Source organism: Bubalus bubalis, chromosome 10, assembly GCF_019923935.1.
Source record: "Bubalus bubalis isolate 160015118507 breed Murrah chromosome 10, NDDB_SH_1, whole genome shotgun sequence".
NCBI lineage: Eukaryota > Metazoa > Chordata > Mammalia > Artiodactyla > Bovidae > Bubalus > Bubalus bubalis.
The window spans coordinates 31,084,328-31,111,362 of record NC_059166.1 but is presented as its reverse complement, the minus strand read 5'-3'; the positions used below and the strand labels follow the sequence as shown (position 1 = coordinate 31,111,362).

At 43.8% G+C, this 27,035-nt stretch overlaps 1 protein-coding gene across 2 annotated transcripts; it reads right to left on the bottom strand.

Moving 5' to 3' along the window:
- Positions 1 to 1,440: 1,440 nt before the first annotated feature.
- Positions 1,441 to 26,727, bottom strand: ALDH8A1 (aldehyde dehydrogenase 8 family member A1). 2 transcript variants are annotated; one of them, XM_006059277.4, is made up of 7 exons: positions 26,529 to 26,727; positions 21,230 to 21,377; positions 18,215 to 18,370; positions 16,431 to 16,580; positions 11,266 to 11,522; positions 9,071 to 9,232; positions 1,441 to 2,728 (listed from the first exon to the last, which is right to left on the bottom strand). In XM_006059277.4, the coding sequence occupies exons 1-7, from the start codon at positions 26,664 to 26,666 to the stop codon at positions 2,276 to 2,278; spliced, it is 1,464 nt and encodes a 487-aa protein (XP_006059339.3). In that variant the 5' UTR covers positions 26,667 to 26,727; the 3' UTR covers positions 1,441 to 2,275. The 2 variants fall into 2 exon arrangements, with proteins under 2 accessions (XP_006059339.3, XP_006059341.3); XM_006059279.4 differs by lacking the exon at positions 9,071 to 9,232.
- Between the last annotated feature and the right edge of the window lie 308 nt (positions 26,728 to 27,035).

Below are 27,035 nucleotides of genomic sequence, written 5' to 3'. Positions count from 1 at the left end.
TGGCTGCAAAGAATATAATCAATCTGAATTCAGTGTTGACCATCTGGTGATGTCCATGTATAGAGTCTTCTCTTGTGTTGTTGGAAGAGGGTGTTTGTTATGACCAGTGCATTTTCTTGGCAAAACTCTATTAGTCTTTGCCCTGCTTCATTCCATATTCCAAGGCCAAATTTGCCTGTTACTCCAGGTGTTTCTTGACTTCCTACTTTTGCATTCCAGTCCCCTATAATGAAAAGGACATCTTTTTTGGGTGTTAGTTCTAAAAGGTCTTGTAGGTCTTCATAGAACCGTTCAACTTCAGCTTCTTCAGTGTTACTAGTTGGGGCATAGACTTGGATTACTGTGATATTGAATGGTTTGCCTTGGAAACGAACAGAGATCATTCTGTCGTTTTTGAGATTGCATCCAAGTATTGCATTTCGGACTCTTTTGTTGACCATGATGGCCACTCCATTTCTTCTGAGGGATTCCTGCCAGCAGTAGTAGATATAATCACATGACCTCAAAGGGACTTATAATTTTCAGCATTTGTAAACAAGCCAACATATGCTAAATCCTACACAAAATGACAAAGATTATTCTGTACACCTGCCCCAATTCCCCATACATCATGCAACCAATACACTAGGGCCCCAGGAAGACCTCGTTCCATCTTGTGACTCATTCTGGGCACCCTCTGTGCACAGCCAGGCACTGGACTGTGACTCTGAGACTTCAGAGGGGAGGAATGTCTGCCGTGACCTGTGGCTACTCCCGTCCCATCAGGAAGAGAGACAGGTGAACAGATAGTCTTGGTCAGTGTGGGAAGAACCATACCAGAACTTGGGAAAGGGCTGGCTGCATAGATTGGGTTGCATGGCTGAGTGGAGTAAGGCAGGAGAGAGGAGGGAGAGGCAAAGCAGGAGGGAGACACAGAGGGGATACCCAACATGATGTGTTCTACAAACCACTGAAGTGTGAAGTGTTAGTTGCTCAGTTGTGTTCAAGCCCTTGTGACCCCATGAACTGTAGCCCACCAGGCTTCTCTGTCCATGCAATTTCCCAGGCAAGAATACTGGAGTGGGTTGCCATTTGCTTCTTTGGGGGTCTCCCAACCCAGGGATCAAACCCAAATTTCCTGCATTACAGGCAGATTCTTTACCATCTGAGCCACCAGGGAAGCTCTAAGGACTTCATTTTTCTGAAATATCCAAGGCAAGCATGAAATGGCCAGAGATCATAGGGTATGGCGTCTGAGAGCCCTGGATTCAAGTTCTTCCTTTCCCCACATCATTTGTGGGACCCCAAATGTGCTACTTAATGTCTGTAAATCTCAGATTTCTCCTCTGAACATTGTGAGATTCAGGAAAAAAGAGCTAAGAATACCACTAATACTTGGTAAAAAGTCTACGCTCCTAAGAGGATGAAGATAAGAATAAAGGACAATTCATGAAGAAGGTGACTGCTTGCTAAAATTAACATTTATTGTTTCCTTTAAGATTAGTAAAGTTTTTAAACTTTTTATTTTATACTAGAGTATAGTTAACAATTCTGTGATAGCTATAGGTAGACAAGCAAAGAGACTCAGCCATACAGTATTCAAAAATTTTAAGTCTCCTGAGATACATACACTTTGAATTGGAATTGATTAGACTCCATAGTAGGAAAATATCGAACTCCTTGTTCTGAGTTTCTTCCAAAAGTAGTCATTATTTCATTATTCTTTGTCCTCATAAAGATATATTTAGTAGGACCTACCATATACGGTTACTCTGACAAATCCCACATAAATTATATCATCAACATGCAAAGCATCCCTTGCATAATGAGGTACAGTCAATTACTAATGAGCCATGCCAGTGGCTGATGGATGGAGAGACCATTTCCGCAATCTCCCCGAAGTTAGCGATTATGGTGATGTGTTTCTCTTTGGCTTTGTAGATTTTTTTAGCATATACTTGCAAATGAAAAAAAGAAACTAATTATCTGTGAATTTTCAAGAATTGAATCAAAACGATGAAAAAATACAATAAAAACACAGCCTAGGAGGAGCCCAATGTTTCTGTGGCTTCCCTTGTATGCCTTCCTACTCAGGGATCTTCTCTTCTTTGACTCCTTACTGAAAAGAGCAAACATCTTTTCACCAGTTGGTAAAAATACTGAGTACAGAGAATAAGCTATAGAGAGAATCTTCTGCTGAGTCAAGACTTGGCTGAAATTTATGCAGGGATTTCTTTTCACCACACTAGACGACAGATTCTCTGCAGCCAGGCATCAGCTTCTGCACTGGCCAAGGTCAGTGTTTAACAGTGATGGTTTTGACTTCAGTGAAGAATTCATAAGAATCTTTGGCTCCTTCTCTGCCCACCCCAGAAGTCTTCATCCCCCCAAAAGGTAGGTTCAGCTCTCTAATAAGCCAGCAGTTGGTCCAGACCAAGCCTGACTGTAACTTCTTGGCCACCCGGTGGACACGCCCCACATTGCCTGACCACACGGTAGCAGCCAGTCCATATTTAACATTGTTGGCTCTTTGAATCACTTCCTCTTCACTATCAAAGGGGACGACACACGTCACTGGACCAAATATCTCTTCCTTCATGCAGCAGGACTCATCCTTAACATCTGTTATCACCGTGGGAAGCATGAAGTACCCTGCCTGATTTCTGGGGGGAAGGTTCAACTTATCCACTCCCTCACCACACAGAATTTGGGCCCCTTCCATGCGAGCTTTCTTGATGTAACTTCTGACCTGGGCAGATAAAAAACATAGTAACAACTTATCATTTGTCTTCACATAGCACAGAGAAAATTCAATATTTTTCAAGCACCTAGGAAAGACATATTGGAGTAGGAAATGGCAACCCACTCCAGTATTCTTGTTGGAGAATCCCATGGATGAAGGAGCCTGGCAGGCTACAGTCCATGGGGGAGCAAAGAGTCGGACACAACTGAACATGCACACACAGGAAAGACATATAAGGTTATTCCCCCCATAATATCTAAGGTTGATTGTATTTTCACTCAGCTGCTAAGCCTGAGGGCAGACATGCTCTAACCATCATCTGGCCAGTCAGCCCTCACAGGTAAGAAAAGGAGAGTTGTTTATTTAAGGTCTAAGAGCCAGGCATGTGGATAAGTGCTTTTAACACATTCTCACATAATTCTCTCAAAACTCTATTAGCTACATATTACTGTTCTCTATTTGCTGATGACATAAGTGAATCTCCGAAAGGGTACATAGTTCATACGGCTGATAAACAATAAAGATAGAATTCTCTTTCTCCTGTTCTCTTGCCCCTATTGAAGCAGCACACTCACATTAATTAAAAGATGCCAAGAGGCAGCGTTCTGTGTGAACAGGGTGTGTGCAGGTGAGTCTCCAGAGGCCCGGCTGGATGCAGAGCCAGGACTTTCAGCAGCCATTCAAACAGTGCAAGGAGCACTCTGCCTTCAGATGATCGTGTCTAAGCAAAATTACCCAATTCTCTCTTCGAAGCTTTTAGGATAATAAAATGTGAAGGGAAGTGTCGGTTTTCAAATTGTGAATTCATCTAAGTTAGCATATAAGGTGACTCACACGAAACTGAACTTTCCTAGAGAAAATATCCCCAGATGACACAATGATATCTACACTCCTAACAACCTTGTGACTGATAAAGGTGATACAAAATGGAATGAACTATTCCTCTAAGACCTTTCCTTGAGTGGAGAGAGCAGAGAATCGTCAGCACTTGGTAATTTTGGACATAAAAGTCAAAGCCTGGAGGTTGGAAGAGCGGGCTTAGGAGTCCAGTAGAGCTCCGATCTCAGGTCCTTACCAGCTGAGGGATTCAAATGCTCTAGGCCTCAGTTTCCTCGTCAGAAAAATGGGATTGACTGTGCCACCTCTTTCATAGGTTCTTGCAAAGACTAAATAAGATAATATATGTAAAGTCCTTAGCGTGACACCTGACACATAGTAAAACTTCTGAGGGTCAGATGCTGCTGCTCGTGTTGATGGTGATGATGGCAGTATAATGCATAATCGGACATTCGCAAGCTGTGAGACTTCAAGGATGTCTCTACTCTGTATGCCAGTTTTCTTAACTGACAAAGGAGGACAGGAAGCTGGGTTTGGGGGAGAATGATGTATATGTATGACTGAGTCCCTTCACTGTTCACCTGAAACTGTCACAACGTTGCTAATTGGCTATACCTCAATATAAAATGTTTTTGGTTTAAAAAAAATAATAAAAGAGTAGACCTTAGTTAGACCCAAAGCTTGGCCTTACTGGGGGATAAACCCATGAACTTCCTCTGTGCTTCCTCCAGACTCACTGTCAACATCCAGCATTCTCTCTCTCCAGTTACTTGCATCTTTGGGAGGCTGGCCTAGAGCCAGATTCTCCAGACAGTCATGTAGGTGAGGATTCCAGAGAGGAAAAAAAAAAACAAAAACAAAAGGCAACCCTGTGAAAGAGACAAGGGAGACATTTCTGCATCCCCTGAGGATAATATCACCTGCCGTTTCCCGTGCCTCCCCTGCCATCACTGGGAACCTGGGATGCCACGCCTGCACCTAGGAGCCCTTTGCCGTTACAGAGCATCCGTCACATGCTCCAGTCGGGTTCTTCTGTCACCGCATCTCCATCTGTTGTGACAATCCCACAGAAGTAGGATGGACACAAAGACCCCCCTGGCTAAGTTGGTTTGGAGATGTCAGAGACCCACTGCAGAAGAGGAGGGTTGGAATGCCAAGATGGCAGCCGGCCTCTCCTTGACTCGCAGCCCCACAGCTTCCTGGTGAAAGGTGAGGAAACACGACCACCAGTGGAGCATGTCTGCTGCCTCCTTGATCCCAGACTAAGGTTTGGCAGACTGAACTGAGAAGAATCGCAGCCTGAAAAAGACACATATATGCTTCCCGAGCTGCTTCCACTGGCTCCCTCTCAATGGGCAGAGACACACAGAGTCCACTCACAAGACCTGAGCTGGCAAAGCCCCCGTCCAGGGGCTCATGGGGTGAGAGACCCAGAGGGCAAAGCTGCGGCTCCTGGCATCCAGGCACACATGTTCTGGGCGGAGTAGTGAGGATGGCAGGTGTCCAGGGACCCTCTGAACCTCAGCAGGATGGTTCTGAGACTTTGAGTGTGTGTTGGGGTGACTACAAGCCAAGCTGAGAGATCTGCGTGTGGAACCACAAAACAAGGGGAACCCCACAGCTACCTGCACTTCTGTGTGCATTAGAATAATGGAAATATCATCTGTATGTTCTTTCCTAAAGTACAAAAATAAATGGCTGATGATAAATACTATTTTTAAGTTCTTAACTGTGAAAAAAATTTTTTAACACTGTAACATCTTCTAGTAGAACCTCAGAACTTTTTGAGGTGTGTGTGTGTGTGTGTGTGTGTGTGTGCAGTCACTCAGTCATGTCCGATTCTTTGCAACCCCATGAGGTACCCTCTTTTCAAGATGGATGTCTTAAAAGGGAAGTGTGTTTGAGCTTAGCACAACCAGACTTTAAGTGGCCTCCTCTTGACTGTCTTGTCATCATGAGGCATCATCTAAAGGGCACCACAGGGTCCAGACTCTGAAGCTGGGAAAAACTGAGGGCAGGAGAAGGGGGAAATGGGATGAGATGGTTGGATGGCATCACTGACTCAATGGACATGAGTTTGAGCAAACTCCAGGAGATGGTGGAGGACAGGGAAGCCTGGCGTGCTGCAGTCCATGAGGTCGCAAAGAGTCAGACACATGACTGAGTGACTGAACAGCACAACAACAGGGTCAGAAGCTGCTTTGTTTACTCTTCTCCTCTGAATGGAACCAGGGCTCAGTAGACAAAGGTCCTGTTGCCCACGTGGGGTAGAGTAGCTCACACAGCCTGAGGCTGCTTGTTGTTGGAGAGCAGAGGAGAGCCTGTGGTGGAGTTCAGGAGGGTGCAGGGGGGATGGGGGGCTAAAGAGAGGGCGGGCCCCTTTGAGCCAGCAGGAATACGCTGAGCATCACAAATATTGCATTAATGCTCACAGGACCTACAATACGGGGAAACCCAGCAAGTCTGTATTTGGTCCAAGTTCACGATATAGGGCAAAAGGGAGAAATAATCAGAATATGACCAAGAAAAGTCGTAACAACCAATAGGAGTCTGTGAATGGTGTCGGTTTCTCTCACACACAAAAGACAGTTTGTGTGTGTGTGCATGCATGCGTGCACGTGCACACACATAGAGGGGCTACACATGATTCAACTGCTACAGGAAAGTCAAATACTTTGATTTGCTTCACTGACGTACCTCCCCTCATTGGAGAACTTAATGATTATGACAGTGCCTAGGACAGAACAGTTTCTCTGCTGCGTTGATGAAGAGAGCTTTGAGTCTCCAGCGAGTTGGTGAACTGCACAGGGGACCTTAGATGGTGCCATGGCCTGAGCTTCCCTGGTGGCTCAGACAGTAAAGAATCCACCTGCAATGTGGAAGACCTGGGTTCGATCTCCAGGTTGGGAAGATCCCCTGGAGGAGGGCATGGCAACCCACTCCAGTATACCTGCCTGGAGAATCCCATGGACAGAGGAACCTGGTGGCTACCTCCTGGTGGTCCATGGAGGTGCAAAGATTCAGACACGACTGAGCGACTAAGCACAGACAGCACATCAGTTCAGTTCAGTTCAGTCACTCAGTTGTGTCCAACCCTTTGCGACCCCATGAATTGCAGCACGCCAGGCCTCCCTGTCCATCACCAACTCCCAGAGCTTACTCAAACTCATGTCCATTGAGTCAGTGATGCCATCCAGCCATCTTATCCTCTGTCATCCCCTTCTCCTCCCACCTTCAATCATTCCCAGAATCAGGATCTTTTCAAATGAGTCAGTTCTTCACAGCAGATGGCCAAAGTATTGGAATTTCAGCTTCAACATCAGTCCTTCCAATGAATATTCAGGGCTGACTTCCTTTAGGATGAACTGGTTGGATCTCCTTGCAGTCCAAGGGACTCTCAAGAGTCTCCTCCAACACCACAGTTCAAAAGCATCAATTCTTCAGTGCTCAGCTTTCTTTATAGTCCAACTCTCACATCCATACATGACTACTGAAAAAACCAAAGCTTTGACTAGACGGACCTTTGTTGGCAAAGTAATGTCTCTGCTTTTTAATATGCTGTTGAGGTGGTCATAACTTCTTTTCCAAGGAGCAAGCGTCTTTTAATTTCACTTGGCCTGAGCTTAATGAAAGATGCTCCTGGAAAGGTAACTTTTCTCCATAGGAATCATTTGGAAAGAGGCAAAAGTTATTTTTCACCACTTATTTGCATGTGTGGGTTTACAGCATGGATCCCTGAGTTCAGAACAGTCAGATGAGAGAGAACCAGGGAGCCTCTTACACCAGGAGACACCTTGCTTCACAAGATGGGAACATCCACAGCTGTGGGTCCCCCAGCGGCACTCTGGGGACTGCTACCTCTGTGCCTGCAATTGTGCAGGTGAATCTGACTGGAGGAAGACACAGCCATGCTGGCTGGCCTCACTTTAAATCAATGACCATATGCTTTGTTAGTGTGACCACAAGTGATCACAGCTCCGGGGGGAGCCCTTGGAGCTGCCCCGCTGACAATACTGTCACTTCAAGTCCATTTCTCTCTCTCCTGATTTCCCTGAAGACTATCTCAGAACTCTTCCTCCTCCTTGAAACCTTCAACACCATCTCCCCTCCTCACTTTGCTTCCTATTTTACTGAGAAAAGAAAAGAAATAAGAAGAGACTGGGAAGACTGATGCTACATGTTCCTACCTGTGGGAATCTGTGCTTCACAGTATAGTGAAAGTCAAAGTTCAAATGTAGCAAGCCTGCTGAATCTATGTAAAGGCTCTGTCCCTCACTGGTTAACCCCTGGGGGCGTACTACCATTACCCTTGCTTGGTCTTAGTTACCATAGCTCAAAATGAGATCTTTTAACTCCAAAATTCTATGACTTATTGTGGGAGTTTTATCAGGAAATGAAAATGATCTTAAAGACCCAAATTCCACAAAGCACCCAAGAACACCTTCTTCAGTGGCTTTTCCCACAAAGACCCCACAATCACCCCACCAGCTAAAGTCCACATTGTTCAGACTGGATGCGTACTTCCAGAACCCCTGTTTGCTATCACCCAGAGGCAGAACCTCACGGCCTGAGAACTGACTGGGAACATTTACCTGTGGAAATCCCTGCCACCCTCAGCCCACAACACTCTCATCAGCTGACCTTTATGCTTTGAAATTTGCTTTCCTCACTCTGACTGGCTCTAAGGAAGCCAGACTCCATGCTGACTTCCCAAGTTTATTTATGTCATGTAGGTGCTGCTTTAACTTGATTACATTTGTGTATCTATCTTTAACATTTTCAGGCTTGGGACCCAGAGACAATTTCCCACAGATCATAATTTTTAACAAAAGAATAGGGTAGTAATTTAACAGTATTTCAAAGATGGTGCTATGCCTTGGCACTGAGTTTCTCTCCCCATAAGAATTCTTTCTGGACTCACAGATTTAAGAGGACAAATTTACGGTTGCCAAGGGAAGGACCAGGGAAAGGGATAGCTAGGGAGTTTGGGATGGGCATGTACACTCTGCTGTATTTAAAATGAATAATCAACAAGGACCTGCTTTATAGATGGCCAACTCTTTGTGGCTACCCCAGCAACTGTAGCTTGCCAGGCTTCTCTGTCCATGGGATTTTCCAGGCAAGAATACTGTAACGGGTTGCCATTTTCTCCTCCAGGGGATCTTCCTGACCCAGGGATCAAACCTGGGTTTCCCGCATTGCAGGCAGATTCCTTACCATCTGAACCACCAGGGAAACCCCGCATAGTACATGGAACGTAGCTATATTTAAAATGGAAAACTAACAAGGCCCTTCTGTATAGCACAGGGAACTCTGCTCAATGTCATATGGCAGCCTGGATGGGAATGAGTCTGGGGGAGAATGATACATGCATATGTATGGCTGAGTCACTTTGCGGTTCACCTGAAACTGTCACGACATTGTCAATTGACTACACCCCAATACAAAATTTTTGAAAAAAAATTTTTTTTAAGAATTCTTTCTGAAACTTACACAGAGGGTTTTACTTACTTTCTCCAGATGAGCTTTACTGATCAGAGCGCCCATGTCAGCCGATGGATCAGAAGGAATACCAACTTTCCACATTCTGGTCGCCTCTACAAACCTCTTTAAAAATTCACTATAGATGCTCTTCTGGACAAAGATTCTGCTGGTACACAGGCAGATTTCACCCTGCCAAGAATGACTCATGAAGACAAGGACAAGACAGGGGGCTCCACGGCATGGACAGATCGCCCCGCACTTCTGAGAGCCTGTCACATATCCAGCACTGGTCTAGACAATCGGGAACAGCAGTCAACAAGACAGTCCCACCGTCTGGAATACATTGTCTTGTGGGGAAGACAGGCAATAACACAATAATGCTTAATAAATAACACAACTTCAGGCCATGACCAAAACAATACAAGAAAACTAAGCTGAGGATAAGAGTAGAAACTAGTGGGGAGAGAGAACTTTTACTCCCTTTTATTAAAGGGAGTCCCGGATGACGCCAGTGAACAGGGAATGTTTGAATTGACCCTTGACTGATGTGAAGGAGCCAGATGGAGAGAGGTACAGAATTCTCAGCAGTAAGTGAGAAACGAGCTTGGAGTGTGTGAGGAAAGCGAGGAAGGTGAATGGGGCTGAAGGGGGTGGGGGAGTGGAGGCAGGAATGGGGGTCAGAGCAACATAGAGATAAAGGCAGGAGGTGAGGAGCGAGGCAACATCATGCAGAATCTTATAGGTTCACAGGCTCACAAGGAGCTTGCATTTTATCCTCAGTATCATGAAAGGATCATGGACAGCTTCAAGCAGCAAGAAGATGTGGTCAGGATTTACATTTTTAAATGATCATTCTGGCAGCTGTGTGGAGAATAGAATTGGAGAGAATGAGAGTGGGTTAGGAGAGCTTTTCAGACACTCGGGTAAGGGGAGGTACCTTGGACCAGGTGGAATCAACAGAGATGAGAGACGTGAAAGGAATCCACTGAGGTCAACAGATTCTTAAAGGGGCAAGGGGACTCCAAAAGGGTAAAGAAACTGGCAAAGGTGCTCCCAAGAAGATTGCAGATATACCTTAAAGATAGAACCAATTGGACCTATTGGTGGATAAGTGAAGTGGAAGGAAAAGAGCAGGTTAGAACAAGGATGAGTGCCAGATTTTTGGCCCAAGCACACAGTGGATGATAGTCTTTTCTTCAGAAAGGAAAACACGAGGCAGGGAGAGCAGAGATGGTGCAGGGAAAGGAGGGAAATCAGAAGTTCTGCTTTGTTCAGGCGAAGTTTCAGATGATACTGGACATCCAAACAGAGACACTGGGTGTTCCCAGGAGAGGCACTAACAGGTTTCTGAGTGAAAAGCCATCCTTACTATTATTTGAGCATAACATGTAATAGTTTACAAACTACATTCTGGATTTGTCAGCATTGTGTGTGTATGATTGCACCTGTACACATAAACACATATTTTCATCACATTGATACTGGACCTTCACAATTCTTCCAATGATCAGGAAATACAAAGTTGCTTGAGGCTCCTCCATGATTTTAAGGTAAGAAACCCGCTTGAGACTGATTCAAATATTTATTTCTAAGTGTGTGAATGCATTTGAGGTGCTTTTGGGTGAGGGCAGAGAATAAGCTTTCCAAGAGATAGGACTCTTGGACAGCAAGAAAAGACTGGGAAAAGTATAAATAGAGGAATGGAGAAGCTAGAAAGCAATCATTTGGCCCATGGCTGGTCCCCCATAAAAGTTCTGAGGGCAAGAGGAGAAGAGGGTGACAGAAGATGAGAAGGTTGGAGGGCATCACCTACTCAATGGATGTGAGTTTGAGCAAACTCCAGGAAATAGTGAAAGACAGGGAAGCCTGGATGGCATCATCAACTCAATGGACATGAGTTTGAGCAAACTTCAGGAGATAGTGAAGGACAGGGAAGTCCATGGGGTCACAAAGAGTGGGACCTGACTGAGCAACTGAACAACTGGAGAAGAAGAGCTCGCTAAACAGGAGCTGTGATGCCACAATGCCACCAAGCGACATTAAGATTGAAGAGATAGTCGAAAGAGTAACACAATATAACCATTCTCCTTTCACTGAAATAGCCCTGCATTGACCTACTCACCCTGGTTTTCACTGTGATGCAACAGATGCTGTTTGACAAGGCTGCCGAGTTAAAAAACAAGCAAAAAAACAAAAGGGGAGAAAAAAAACAGAGGACATACCTGGTTGGCAAAGCTGGACCTGACAGTTGTCGGAATGCACTCGGCCAGGTTGGCATCTTCAAAGATGATGGCAGGATTCTTGCCCCCCAGCTCCAGCGAGAGCTTCTTGCAGTGGGGGGCACTCAGCTGTGTGATGCGCTCAGCGGTGGGCTGGCTCCCAGTGAAGGAGATGAGGGGCACCTCTGGGTGGGACACCAGGGCCTCGCCTACCCTGGGCCCAGTTCCAAACACAATATTTACCACACCTGGGGGAACACCTGGATGGGAAGCAGTACCGGTTACAGCCATTCTTCTCAGCGAGTCAAGGGCTTCAGGTTACACAAAGATTCTCCTTCACAGTGTTTTGTTTGTTTTGGGGGTGGTGTTTTTGGGTTTTTTTGGCAAAATGATTGCTGTCAATGTTGTGTTCGTTTCTGTAGCTTGAATGGGGTGAGAAGGGATGTTAATGATTGTCTCTAGTCAATAGCAAAACAGACAACAGCATCATCTCTGCCTGTATTATGCCCCACGTGGAATTTCTCTGGGTGCTTTGCCCTAGAAAATGCAGGGTTAAACGCCCTACGTAATTCATTCCAGAGTATTGAGTAAGCCTCAGGGGCTGAGGATGCAGAGATACCCTCAGGCAGGTCAGGCCCTGTGAGAGAGGACAGCAAAGGTTAAGTTCAGGGAGCATCCACACTGCAGAAGCCAGAGAAGAGAGCGGCTACCTCCCTAGGAGAAAGAGGGAGGGTCCCCTGGGGAAGGTGACTTTTGAGATGAAGGTCCTGTTCCCCATGATCTGGATGCACCATCACCCTCTAAGACTGAGTGTCCAAGAACACCCCCACGTAGGTGCTCCAGGCTTTTCTATTACAAAACTTACTGCCCTATATCTGCACGTATTCATTGTGTTTTATGGATTTACCTGTTCATTACACATCCACCACTAGAAGGGGCACCAGCCAAGGGCAGACAGGGGTTTGTGTTTTGCCCTCTGTTGTATCCCTTGTGCCACGGCCTACTTTGCCAGATAGAATGAATACTCAATTTAAAAAACATCTTTTTTTGGCCATGCTGTCGGTATATGGGATCTTAGCTCCCCAAACAGAGATCAAACTTGGCACCCACTACATTTGAAATGCAGGGTCTTAACCACCAGACCGCCAGGGAAATCCCTAGAAAAATATTTTTAATGCATCACATTTAAAACAGATCAATGAGAAAAGAAGATATAATGCTACGCATATATGTTCTTAAAATAATTTTACTAATAATAAAAATAAAAATGTAAAGAGATAATACCAGTAAATGCTCACATTTATTGGGTGCTCACTGTGAATCAACTGTAACTATAAGTGGGTTACACCCTTTAGATCTCCCAATAGCTCCATGAGATACATCATATTAATATCCTCACATCACTCATGAGAATATTGAGGCAAAGTGAGGTTAAATAAGAGCTTCCCAAGCGGTGCTAGTGGTAAAGAACCCACCTGCCAATGCAGGAGGCGTAAGAGACTCAGGTTTAATCCCAGGGTTAAATAACAACCAATAGAAGGCAAAACTAGGTGTTGGTTAGTAAGTAACTATTAAGTCAATGAATGCATGAATGTGTACAGTATCCGATTCAGAAAAGGTTCTTGACTTTGGGAAGATTTAAGTGTTCAGAAAAAAAAAATCTATGTGCAATCGATTGAGTCCAGGAAACTCTTAGGGTTTGCCTGGAGGTAGCTGAGTATATTCCCTGTGTTTGCAGGTTTGAACAACAGGAGATGCAGAGATGCTCTTTTGTAAGGTAACTACTCTCTCGCTCCTATCATTGTTCCCTTGCTCCGACTTACACATACTCTCTTGGATTAAAATCATCTCTTGAAGAACATGCTCTTAAGGTATACATGATAAGTTCTCACTGATGATCCGTGACCATCAAGAACCCCTTCCCACAGAACACAGCCTTCACCATATCACCTTGAGGCCCTATCCAGGTGAGCCCCTAAGGAGACAGGGGTCTGGCAGAGTCTCCCTCTAATGGCCCCACCTCTGCATTCAGCCTGCATACTTGTTTGAAATCCAGCTCAAGTGCATCCTGGCTCACAGACACCATATGAGAGCAGCTAGGCCATGGGTTGGACCAAAGAGGAGGTTTGAGGGAGAGGTCCTGCCAGCTGATGATAGGGGAAAACAAGGACAAAGTTTCCCATCATTCACATTCTCATGAGTCCTGCATCTCCATCACTAGCGAGCTTGTGGATATTTGCCCGGTATTCAGATGGAGAGTTGAGAGCCAGAGAATGTGGACTGTTGGACTTCGTGAATCCTGAAGGCAAAAAAATGGCTCAAATCACTTCGAATGCTTATTTTAGCATTTTTTTAAAGGGTGAGAAAAAACAGAAATACCACATATTTATCATTACAGGAAAATGAGCTCATTTCAGCAGGCAGAGTGCCTTCTACACAATGGAATTTACATTTTGATTACATTTCCTTGAACTCCAATGTTAATAAATTGAGTTATGTATCTAGTGGCTTGTATTTCTCAAAACCATTTTGCCATTTGATCCAGACATTAATGAAATTTTTCTAGAGACATTCACCCTTTACCCTTAAGAGATTCTGGTTATAAGAGAGGAAAGACAGTTTAATTGGCAAATAACAATTCACTAAAACTCAATGTAGGTGGCTAAGAGACAGCGAAGCAAAGGGAGGCTTGCCAGTGCCAGGATATGGCTGGATGGTGATAAGGAAAATTTTAAGCTTAAATAGAGCAGAACAAAAATTAATAGGAAGGGCCAGAAATCTACCAGCAGTGGCCACTTCAAGAATAAGGGCAAACATTTGGTGCACCCAAGATAAAAACAAATATTCTAAGATTTGCAAAGAGGTATTCATGGGGTACTTCAAAACATCTTAAATGATTTTTTATTTCAAAGGAAGTTCATCTTCCAAGTCTGTTTGAACACTCAGGACTAGCGGAGCTAGATCTTGCAATATCCAGACTGCATTAGCAGGTGGTTTTAGCTTTCTTACACAGTTGGAAGTTTCTCTTAGAGTGCTCTAAACAGAATTAAATAGATGAGATTGACACCCCTATCCCAGTGGAGAAACTGAGGGCTCATATCAGGTGTGATTGGATCATCACACTCTCAGTGTTTGTTGGAGGAGAAGAGTTTGGCAAAACCAGCCCAGAGTGGGAGGGAGGGAAGGACCATCTTGGTATAACAGGTTTATTCACCCATAGGAATAAGAGTGCAGTGCTGTGCAAATAAATGGAAACATTAAACTCTCATGCAGACTGGGTTCTGGGTTATTTGAAAGGGGAGGGTGGTTAGACAAGAGCAATCCTCATAGATCAAGACGTAGCTGATTTTAGGACAGGGAGGTGTCTAGGATGTGGCTCTGTGGTCCCTCCCCACCTCCTCATGCATCCTCCCAACACAGGATGAAGCAGAGCAGAGGCCCCGCCTTTTGTCTCACACCAAAGAACCAGCGGGCAAGAGACAGGGAAGAAACCCCTTGGACCTTTGCAGATACTAGAGTCAGTTTTGCAAAGAAAGGGATACAACACGGTCACCTTTGTAAGGAAAGGATGACACATTCTGGGATGCAAAGAAGGTAAGGATGTCCACTTCATCCTTACCAGTTTGGTAAGGATGTTTCCAGAGGTCCAGAGCAGCCATTGACGTCAACCCAGAGACCTAGCCTGGGTAACCTCTTTCCTCCATAGGATACGAGGGAAATAAACCAGGGTCACAAGGCCCCATGTGCTTCCCTAAACAAGCACCACTTAACTTGTCATCTATACCCTGGAGTAAGGAACTGGCTTAGCTATGCTGGAAGCCAACATGTATGTTTTTGCTTTGAGAGAAAAGGTGTTTAGGAGAACAGAGACAGGCTTTCAGCAACTGCCCCCTCTATGGTCGTGAGTGAGCAGGGAAGCACCTTCTCTGGGGGCTGGAAGTAAGCGAGCGCAGCAGGGACTGACAGGGCCCGAAAGACAGCCTGTTCCCCCAGCCCACCTGCGGGTCATTCCAACCCAGAGATATGAGCTCAGGGCCTCACAGTGAGGGGCTTCCTCGTGGGTTACAAGCTAGAGCCTCCTGCCTGTGACCTTCCAACCCCAGCAGGGTGTTGGCTCAACACTCTGGAATGAAGCCAGGAACACACGTGGCCATTAAACCATCAGCAAGAGAAAGACAAGGAGCCACAGTGCATCATCATCCGCACGGTAGTGGGTTCCAGTGCAGGGAAAACTAAGGGGTGTCTATTCAATTGTCTTGAAAATGGGCTGTTTGTCTCAGGCATTCTGTTCCTATGCAAATCAGAGTGGTATCTAGCAATATTTTCTTTTCATCAAGATCCACTCGTGGTGCCAATGCAGGATTTAAATTGATGATTGGAGTCACTGTCTGGGGAAGACTAGTGTCGGATTTGGTCAGGCTCTTGTAGCCAGCCTCTGTGCCGCTGTCCTTTGCTCTGGCTGCTGTCTGTGGAGCCCCGCAGGGAGGACTGTCCCACAGAAGTGCGTTCCGGGCAAGGATAAAGAAAGCAGTGGGAGCGAAGCCCATGGATCCGCTCAGAAGAGTGTACTTCTCAGAAAAGGTTAAAGAAGACAAATAACCAAAGATGTCCCTGGGATCTGCCGAGCATATTTCTATTAAAAATAACTTTTCAGATGTCAGTGGCCCCAGACATAGAGAACAAATGTATGGACACCAAGAGAGGAAAGGGAGGGTGGGATAAATTATGAGATTGGGATTGACATATATACACTCAGTCACGTCTGACTCTTTGTGACCCCATGGACTGAAGCCTGCCAGGCTCATCGGTCCATGGGGATTCTCCAGGTACAAAAACTGGAAAGTGTTGCCATTTCCTTCTCCAATATATACACTACTATGTATAAAACAGATAACTAATGAAAACCTCAGCACAAGGAGCTCTACTCAATGCTCTGTGGTTACCTAAATGGGAAGCAACTCTAAAAAAGAGATGTATGTATGTGCACATCTGATGCACTTTTCTGTACAGTAGAAATGAACATAACATTGTAAAGCAACTATACTCCAATAAAATTTTTTTTTCATTATTTTACAAATGTCAGTGACCCTACAGTGGCTGAAGCCTACAAAACATACATCTCCAAAGCCAGTCATGTGCCTCTCCTCTGACACCCTAACACTGATTACCTGCTTTCTCCAGGAGTCTGCACATCATCCACGCGGTCACGGAAGTCAGCTCGCTGGGCTTAGCTATCACTGTGTTGCCAGCAGCGATCGCTGGAGCAATCTTCCAGGTCAGCAGATAGAGGGGCAGATTCCAGGGACTGATCAGAGCAGCTAACAGAGGAGAACAGAAGCATCGCCAGCAATGACATACCCTTCAAAGCAGATGGGCCAGACATGCTTTACTAATGAAAACTCCTTCATGCTACACCAAATGTCAGCTTGCTCTTCCAAAATCCCAATCGTTTGTGGAATTTCAATGCTTCAAAAAATTCCACAAAAGAATCTCCAGTCTTTTGTAGAATTTCTGTAGAATTTCAGAGAAATAAGTCTAAAATATATTACAAACTGCCATACCTTTAAAACTATAATCAATACCGCTTACTCTTTTCTTGATGACTTTCAATTATATTTATGAACAAGAACAATAGAAGTACCAGGGCTAAAATGCTGTCTGTCACCTCGCCCTAAACAGTCTCAGAATATGATCAGTTTTGAAGTTTGTAAACTGATCTTTGCACTGTCTCAACAATCTTTTTTATCTTTAAATGGTCTAGGCATTATTTCTTCTAAATTTTTCCACCTGTTTTTCTAATTAGTTGTGGATTGAGACATAAGATCTTAAATTGTTCACAATTATTTGTAATAAATAAGAGCAAATAGGTTCTGAGATGTGAAATCCATTTTAGCTAACCCAGGGAATTTTGTAATAAATAAATTATCTCTAGGTTCTCACCTGTATCCTAACCAGATAGGTTTGCTGGCTAAGTAACATCTATAACATTTAGAATGTGTCTTCATGTAAGAAGCCATCCAGACTTCCGACCACAAAATGCATAAAAATAAAACCCATGTTATGAATAAGTAAATGGAGTCACTTTATTTTATACTCTACCCTCAAACCTGAGCTATGAAAGTAAATATGCTTTATATATTATTAAATTTCCCACTGAAAAATCTGCTCTTCAGGGAGTAAGAGAATATTTTTGCAGCATAGTGTGTTAGTATACTTCTTGGAGACTAAAGTTTTGTTATACTGCCTTGAAAATGTTATTTCTGAAGGGTTCAGATAATAAAAGTGGCAAAATGTCCATTTTCTTTTCTTTAACATCTTCTTTTATCCTATCATAAAATGGAACTAGTAAAATGGAACTCGTGAAACAGTTGATGGTTTTTTCTCAGAGGAAACAATGACATCTAGTGGACATCTTTAGTCATTGCATATATTTCTGAAATGCAGGAACCACAGAAATAAGTATCAATAGATAATACAGTCAAGGCTTATTTATCACAGTACCAGCCACTGTTCTAAGTGCTCTAAATCTGTTAATTTATATAATTCACATACAACATATATAGACAAAATTAAACTATTCTCCCAATTTCCAGATAACAATACTGAAGCACACAAAAGTGACGTTTACCCCACTGTGATCTTAACCGCACTACTTTCCTGAAAGGTTTTGTTTTGTTTTTTTTTTTTTTCATTACAAGGCACAAAATGTCCTGGTTTATGAATTTATTCTCAGTGTCATTCCTTTCCCTGTGATTCCTCAAGAACAATTTAGGGATAAGTAGGGAATTTGACACAAACAAAATAAACTAGATTTAGATTTTTAAGGTCAATTCAATTTCAGATAGAGCAGAAGTTTCTTTTTTTAAAGTCTGTTCCCTTAGATCACTTCTACAGGGCGGACCAAGCATCTCCACGTGCTACTGTGGCCCAGCTGTCATTGCGCGGCACCTACCGATGCCCACGGGGGCCCGCACTGTGTAGTGCAGACAGTCCAAGTGGTCCATCTGTGTGCATTCAGACGTGTGGTGCAGGATGGAGGAGGCGAAGAACCGGAAGTTGTGCACAGCCCGGGGAATGTCCATGGTTCTCGCCAGGGTTATGGTTTTCCCTGTAAGAAGTCAACAGCAGAAGGCACTGTCAGCGTACTTCACCTCGAACTTTGAGGAGACGCTACCGCACACATATCCCAGCTCCCTCTGAAGCAGCTTCTGCTCCTTCCAGCCTGGGATGGGCATTGCTTGATTACAGAGAGTGTTGATCATGGTTTAATAAGACCATGAAATAATTAAATGTGAGATTATAAGATGAAGTAGAAGTGGTTAGAATTGAGTCAAATAATCTTTGCTTATTAGAATGAACGATTCATAGCTATCATCATTCCAGATGCTACCGCTTCACCCGAACCAGCGCTTTCAATTCAGAATCACCAAGCTTTGGACATGCTGCAGAGGGGATGGAATAATGGGTGTTAAGACAGCTGTGTTTGCACATCACCAAAAAACATGTGATGATATTAATTAACTCCTCAGCACACAGTGGAGCCATTAAGATGAGCATGTGGCAGAACGATGATGGGAACCAGCAGAGGATGCTGTGTGGCCCTTGCTCACCGTCACGGGCCCCCTGCACTTCCTAGACACACACTTACCTGAACTGTCCCTTAGTTATCTTTAGTGATGCTGGGAGACACTGCCACATCAGGAAGCATTTTCTACTTAAGGGTTTGGGGTCAAGATGCTTTCTAACTTTAGGCCACTTTACAGCCACATATACATACATACATACATACAGGGCTTCTCAGGTGGCACTAGTGGTAAAGAACCTGCTTGCCAATGATTGAGACTTTAAGAGACGCACGTTCGATCCCTGGGTTGGGAAGATCCCCTGGAGGAGGGCACGGCAACCTACTCCAGTATTCATGCATGGAGAATCCCACGGACAGAGGAGTCTGGTGGGCTATGGTCTATAGGGTTGCAGAGTCAAACACAACTGAAGCAACTTAGCAGCAGCAGCATACATATACATATATATACATACATGTATATCCTAACCATCTTTACAGAGATTTGCAGACATTTACTCCATTATGATGACTTCTGGGAAGCAATTTTAAAAATTGGGAAATTGTGTTGGGAGTGGAACAGTGACTGACATATTGGAAATCTTTCTACATTACTTGACTATGTGCCCTTCAAATTATCTTTGCTTTTAGGAAACAAACTTGGGTTACCAAAGGGAAAAGGAAGGGAAAGAAATAAATTAGGAGGTTGGATAACATATACACACTACTGTATATAAAATAGATCACCAACAAAGACCTACTGTAGAGCACAGGGAACTATACTCAATATCTTGTAATAACCTATAAAGGGAAAGAATCTGAAAAAGAATATATATATATATATATATATATATATATATACATACACACACACACACACACACACAGACCCTTGAGAGTCCCTTGGACTGCAAGGAGATCAAACCAGTCAATCCAAAAGGAAATCAGTCCTGAATATTCACTGGAAGGACGGATGCTGAGGCTGAAGCTCCAGTACTTTTGCTACCTGATGCAAAGAGTTGACTCTTTAGAAAAGACCCTGATGCTGGGAAAGATTAAATACAGGAGGAGAAGAGGATCACAGAGAAGGAGATGGTTGGATGGCATCACCAACTCAATGGACATGAGTTTTGAGCAAGCTCCGGAAGATGGTGAAGGACAGGGAAGTCTGGTATGCTGCAGTTCATGGGGTCGCAAGGAATCAGACATGACTGAGCAGCTGAACAACTAATACACACACACACACACACCACACACATATATATATAGGCTTCCCTGGTGGCTCAGAAGGTAGAAGTATGCCTGCAATGGGTTCCATCCCTAGTTCAGGAAGATCCTCTGGTTCGGGAGAAGGGCATGGCAACCTATTCCAGTATTCTTGCCTGAAGAATTTCATGGACAGAGGAGCATGGCAGGCTACAGTCCATGGGGTTGCAAAGAGTCAGACATGACTGAGCAACCAACACACACACACACACACACACACAAGACAATTTGAAGAGCAGTCACATATTTATATGAATGTGTATATAGACGTATATAACTGAATCACTGTGCTGTACACCTGGAACCAACACAAAATTTTAAATCAACTATACTTCAATTTCTGTTTGTTTTGTTTGCTTTTAACTTTTTATTTTACATTGGAGTAAAGCCGATTGATGATGTTGTGACAGTTTCAGGTGCACAGCAGAGCAATTCAGACCATACATACACATGTATCCATTCTCCTCCAAACTCCCCTGTCATCCAGGCTGCAACATAACATTGAGCAGAGTTCCTTGTGCTATACAGTAGGTCCTTGTTGGTTATCCATTTTAAATGAAGCAGTGCAACTATACTTCCATTAAAAAAATATAATAAAAAACGAATAATGCAGTTAAAAAAAAAAAGAAGAAACAAAAATTTTTTTTGGTTTGAAACTCTGTACTTAGAACTGCTGGAGGGCTGCACTCTCAGCCTTCTTGTTCTACCTCTTCACCAAATCCATGCCCTTTGCTATAACATCTTTGTAATTCCTTCTACCAACAGTGTGTTTATTTCCCTGCCTCTTGAACTTGGGTTCAGCCTTGACTTGCTCTGACCATCAGAATGAGGCAGAAGTGGGCCAGTTGCCAGCCTCAGCCTTCAGAGGCCTTGGCTGGTCGGGCTTTCCAAGCTTTACCGCTGCCATGAGAAGCACTGGGTGGGCGGGCCTGATGGGCCCACAAGGGGTCACGTGATGAAAGAGTCTGGAGTTCTATTCATATGATTAACAGGCAAGAGATCAACTGACAACTTGGAAGGAGGGTGTGAACGGCCAGCATCTGAGTAAGCGCATTTCCATACAGGACAGGGCACTAAACTTGGCTCCACTAGACAGCGGGCAGGAGAAAGAGGGAAGAGGATGGCACAGACCCCTCTCACCTTGGTCCTTGGACTCAGCCTGGGCCAGCTCCTCCAGGGACTGTTCCAGCAAGTCCGCCAGCCGCTGCAGCACCTGTGAGCGCTCCTGGGGGCTCCGGGAGGACCAGCCTGGAAAAGCTGCCCTGGCAGCCTCCACCGCAGCTTCGACCTTGCAGGAGCAAACAGAAGAGGGTCACCTTACCCCATCGCTTGAGGAGCAGAAGCTAAGAGCTTCTAGTAGTCACGTACAGATGTGAGAGTTGGATCCTAAAGAAGGCTGAGTGCCAAAGAATTAATGCTTTCAAATTGTGGTGCTGGAGAAGACTCTTAAGAGCCCCCTGGACAGCAAGGAGATCAAACCAGTCAATCCTAAAGGAAATCAACCCTGAATATTCACTGGAAGGGCTGATGTTGAAGCTCCAATACTTTGGCCACCTGATGTGAAGAGCTGATTCACTGGAAAAAATCCTGATACTGGGAAAGATTGAGGGCCGGAGGAGAAGGGGATGACAGAGAAGGAGATGGTTGGATGGCATTACCGACTCAATGGACATGAGTTTGAGCAAGCTCTAGGAGAATAGTGAAGGACAGGGAAGCCTGGCATGGTGCAGTTCATGGGGTCACAAAGAGTCACACACGACTGAGCAACTGAACAACCACTCGAGGGTTGGATGAGTCCAGAACCCAGGTCTGTATTTATCTCACTTTTTTTCTGCCTACTTCCAAATATTTGACATTCTTCAGTGCTGAGTTGCCCATGAAGTGTTGTTTACTTAACCAGCAAAGCAGGGCACCACAAAAAAACCCCCAAATTCTCCATTTCAATCAAGTTATCCAGAATGTGGTGACAATCGAAAGAAGCTATTTCAATAGCTGGTATACATTTTCAGTAATTTCAAAATACCGAAGTTTTTGAATATCATGTGAGAGAGGAAACTTAAGGGTGTACTGAATCCCTAAACTCTTAAAGAAGTTTTAACATACTTGATTAAGTCTAAAAGTTTGAAATCACATCCCAGACTATCATTCTGACTTGGAATGACTTGTCATATTAGTTATGTATTGACTATTTTTTATACATAAAGGAAGGTGCTAAATGCTTTGCACAAATTATTTCATTAAACCCCCTTTAAAGTTCTGTAACATGAGTATTGTTAAGCCCATTATACAGATGAACAAACTGAAGCACAGAGAGCTCAAGTAACTTGCCAGAGGTCACACAGCTAATAAGTGGCAGAATCAGGATGTAAACCCAGGTCTTTGTAGTTCCCAAGACCACAGCTGGCCTGCTATGGCCACAGTCCCTGCCTCTGCCTGGCTCCACCCAGTGGAAGGGTCCTCTGTTGGAGAAGAATTTGAACAGATGGCTTGGGGACCAGGTTTTAGAGTTAAATCCAAAGCAAACAATGAATGGGAAGATATGAGCAAGGCCAGTTCATGCAGGCGGAATGAATTATCGGGGCATCTTCTGCCCCTTCAGGGCTTCCCTGGTGGCTCAGTCAGTAAAAAGTCCACCTGCAATGCAGGAGACCACTTGTGATGCAAAAGATCTGAGTTCGATCCCTGGGTCTGGAAGATTCCCTGGAGAAAGAAATGGCAACCCACTCCAGTATTCTTGCCTGGAGAATTCCATAGACAGAGGAGCCTGGAGGGCTACAGTCCATGGAGTCACACAAGTTGGACACAACTAAGCAACTAAACTACTGCTGCCTTTCTCCTCCCTTAAAACTGACTGAGGGGTCATTATACAACTTGTGACTTGTTATCATTCACATTTTGCTTCCCTGGGTTTTTGTTCCAATCCTGTGTATGTTATAAATTTTCAAAATTTAAAATTTTCCAAAAATGATGCATTGTGAAATTCTGAGTGAAGAAAAAATTTTTAGTGAATTTTATACAGTGTCAGACTTTATTTTTTTGGACTCCAAAAGCACTGCAGATGGTGACTGCAGCCATGAAATTAAAAGACGCTTACTCCTTGGAAGGAAAGCTATGACCAACCTAGATAGTATATTGAAAAGCAGAGATATTACTTTGCCAACAAAGGTCCATCTAGTCAAGGCTATGGTTTTTCCAGTGGTCATGTATGGATGTGAGAGTTGGACTGTGAAGAAAGCTGAGCACTGAAGAATTGCTGCTTTTGAACTGTGGTGTTGGAGAAGACTTTTGAAAGCACCTTGGATTGCAAGGAGATCCAACCAGTCCATTCTAAAGGAGATCAGTCCTGGGTGTTCTTTGAAAGGAATGATGCTAAAGCTGAAACTCCAATACTTTGGCCACCTCATGTGAAGAGTTGACTCATTGGAAAAGACCCTGATGCTGGGAGGGATTGGGGGCAAAAGGAGAAGGGGACAACAGAGGATGAGATGGCTGGATGGCATCACTGACTTGATAGACATGAGTCTGAGTGAACTTTGGGAGTTGGTGATGGACAGGGAGGCCTGGCGTGCTGCGATTCATGGGGTCGCAAAGAGTCGGATACGACTGAGCGACTGAACTGAACTGAATACAGATACTTTGTTTGACTGTGTCTCAGAAGATGACAGTTCTTCAGAATATAGTTCTGATTCAGACGATGTAAATATCAGGCCAAGAAAAAGACAAATATCCCTGTGATCCAACATTCACTCATCTAACAAATCACCAGCCACAGGCACTATGTGTGTGTGCTCAGTTGTGTCCGACTCTTTGCAACCCTGTGGACTATATCCCACCAGGTTCCTGTGTCCATGGGGTGTTCCAGCAAGAATACTGGAGTGGGTTGCCATGTCCTACTCCAGGGGATCTTCCCGACTCGGGGTTTGAACCTGTATCTCTTGCCTTTTCTGCATTGCCAGGTGGATTCTTTACCACTGAGTCGCCTGGGAAGCCCACAGCCATAGGCGTTAGGTTCTGTAAAAATCCCCGGGCAATAATGTGTTAGGCAATATCTGAGCCATGCCCTGTCCAAAGATGGCAAATCCAGAGGCTGTGTCTCACTCCTCCTCTCTCACCTGCATGGCACTTATAATCACTCACCTTTTCTTCCACCAGGGGACCCATCTCAATCTCAGAATCTTTTCCCACAGTCATCCAGCCATCACAGCATCTTTCTTGCCATTTCCTTCTCCAGGGTATCTTCCTGACACAAGGATCAAACCCACATCTCTTGCATTGGAAGGCCCCTTCTTTACCACTGAGCCACCAGGGAAGCCGTTCTTGCATCACATGATGTGACAATTCAGTTGCCCTCTCACTCCAAATCTGATCTACATGCCTTCCTGTTTTCTTTACGTAAACAAGGTCACTTTCAGATAAGCTAAAGGTATAAAAAATGATTCTCATCTTAATTATAAATTTCTGGGAATTGGGTGGTTTCACCTCAAAAACCAAATCTCAAATCTCCATCAGGAGCTGTAGCCTTGGGGACACCCTACTGCCAGCCAACAAGAGGAGAGTCAGTGTCAAATCTGGTCTTCCTCCAATTGTCCATGTAAAACTCTGATCTTTTTGAAAAGCAGAAAATTCAAGTCCAGTCATATTTTCTAAGTTGTCTTCGGTCACACGTCCTATGTCTATTTAATATAGAGCACGTATTAATCCACTATATACAATAATAACAGCAAAAACTACTTGGAAAGCTTTTACCCATCCTAGACACAAAAGGCTCTACATATGTCAGTCTGTTTAATCTTCAGAACAACACTGAAGATGTTATTATTATCCCATTTTATAGATAAAGAGACTGAGGCACAGGGAGGTTCAGCTCTAAGTTCAGACCATACATAGTAAGTGGTGCTGCCGATCTTTGAAGCCAGGCAGTCGAACCCCAATCTGTGCTTATGACTGCAACACTACAGTGCAAAAGCTACGAAAGTGTGTGCCTGCGTGTGTGTACGTGTGATCACTGATATAAGCACGTTGTCGTCCGTAAAATAAGGATGATGATAGAGTCTCGTTTACAGGTGTTACAATGCTGATTTGGGACAATTTTTGCTCCATGGCTTAGTGAATGCACAGCACAAGGCAGATGCTGAAAGACCACGAGCCCCGTCGGCAGCATCGCAGCACTTTTTGTGAGTGACTTTTGGGGGACACTGGGCTTGTAACCTGCATGACAACCATATTCTTCAAGCCAGAAAAACATGAGATTTGTGGGATCAGATGCAATGTCTGCAAGCTAGATTACTGGGAAATCCAAAATATACATTCCTCTACCAGCAGGTGTACTGATCCCTCTCTCTCATCTGAAAAGGCTGAGTCATTAGCTGCAGAAAAGATTTCACCTGAATTTGATGTACTTGTCATTTTTAACTTTATTTCAGAAAGGACTGAGACAAGCAGAACTGGAAAACACAAAGCTGGATTTTCCCCATGTAATCCCAGGTCATTTGAAACAGATAAAACTGTGGGTTACAGTTTAACCAACAAACTAGTCAATATTTGCAAACTTTAATCCAGAAGTCTAAAGGTTTTTTTTTTTTAATACAAAACAGATTTACAATATTATTAACAATAGAGAAAAAAATCTTAACCCTTTTTTAAAAAAACACCTTGCATATACTACTTATTTGTTAATATATATATATAGACTACACATCTTTTAAATAATCTAGTTCTTTGTGCTTTACAAAATAAATTAAAATCTATTAGGCTTTAGATGAGTATACATTCATCAGCCACATTTATCACCTCGAATATATTTTTCTCAGTGCAATAAGATACTAATCAAATATATCTTAAATATCTTACAAAACTCTTGAATAATATTAACTCTACATCACTGAAAAAAAGTTTTAACGTGTGTGTTTCCTTTGAGTAAGAAAAAGTAATGTTAAATTTAAATCCAAAAATATGTAGGAATTTGATTTTGCATTTCATCATTCAAATGATCGGTTTTTACTTTATTAGATAATTTGAAGACATGAAGAATTATTAGAGGATAAATAATTCCTGGGTTTAAAATTTTTGTTTAGTGAAGTAACAGGTTTTCTGGAAATCCATGAATATAGTGGCAAATTCAGGCAAACTTGATCGAGAAAGGGAACACTTAGTAATATGATAATGATTACAAACACTACGTCTTACTAGCAGCCACTGAGGAATGTCTGAGAGTTGTGGCTCTCTGTGAGGTTATCTAGATTATTAGTCACTTCTGCATATGATCACCTGAGATTTGTTCCATACATCATATACACCCAGCTACAAAATAAACCTTCTGAGAACTAAAAATCTTCCTTCGGCTAATATTTAGCCATCCCCTTTGCTCCTCGAAAATTAAGTACCATAAGTCACTGCCAGGCTAAGCAGATTTCAGTCTCCTCCAACTGAATGTACTCACCTCTTCTTTCCCACTGTTTGGCACATGGCAGTACACTTCCCCTGTGGAGGGATCATAGGAATCTAGGTATGAGCTACAAGGTAAAAATTTTCCACCTATGAAGTTTTCCAGCATCAAAAGACCTCCTCTTCCAGCCATAGTAAAGGATTCGCCGGCCCTTGCCCTTGGCTTTGCTGGGTGAGGTTACCGCCCCCCACTCCCTGACTCCTGACTTAGTCTCCTCCTCACTTCCGGCCCCAGTGCCTCATCTGCCAATCACTGAAAGTGGGCGGCGACCTTACAGTCTGAGAGTATTTCAGTCTCCAAGCTTTGAATGAAGAGTTTCCGAATATGTCATAGCTGACCAGGACATTATGACAAATGGATAATAAAAATATATTAAAGTAGCATCAGCTATGGGTTCATGATCCTTCAAAATGGCCAAAAGGCATCTCTCTGTATCATGTTATTGGGTGCCAGACCGATAGTGCCAGGCCCTGAGGCAGGTCGTTTACACGAATTTACTCA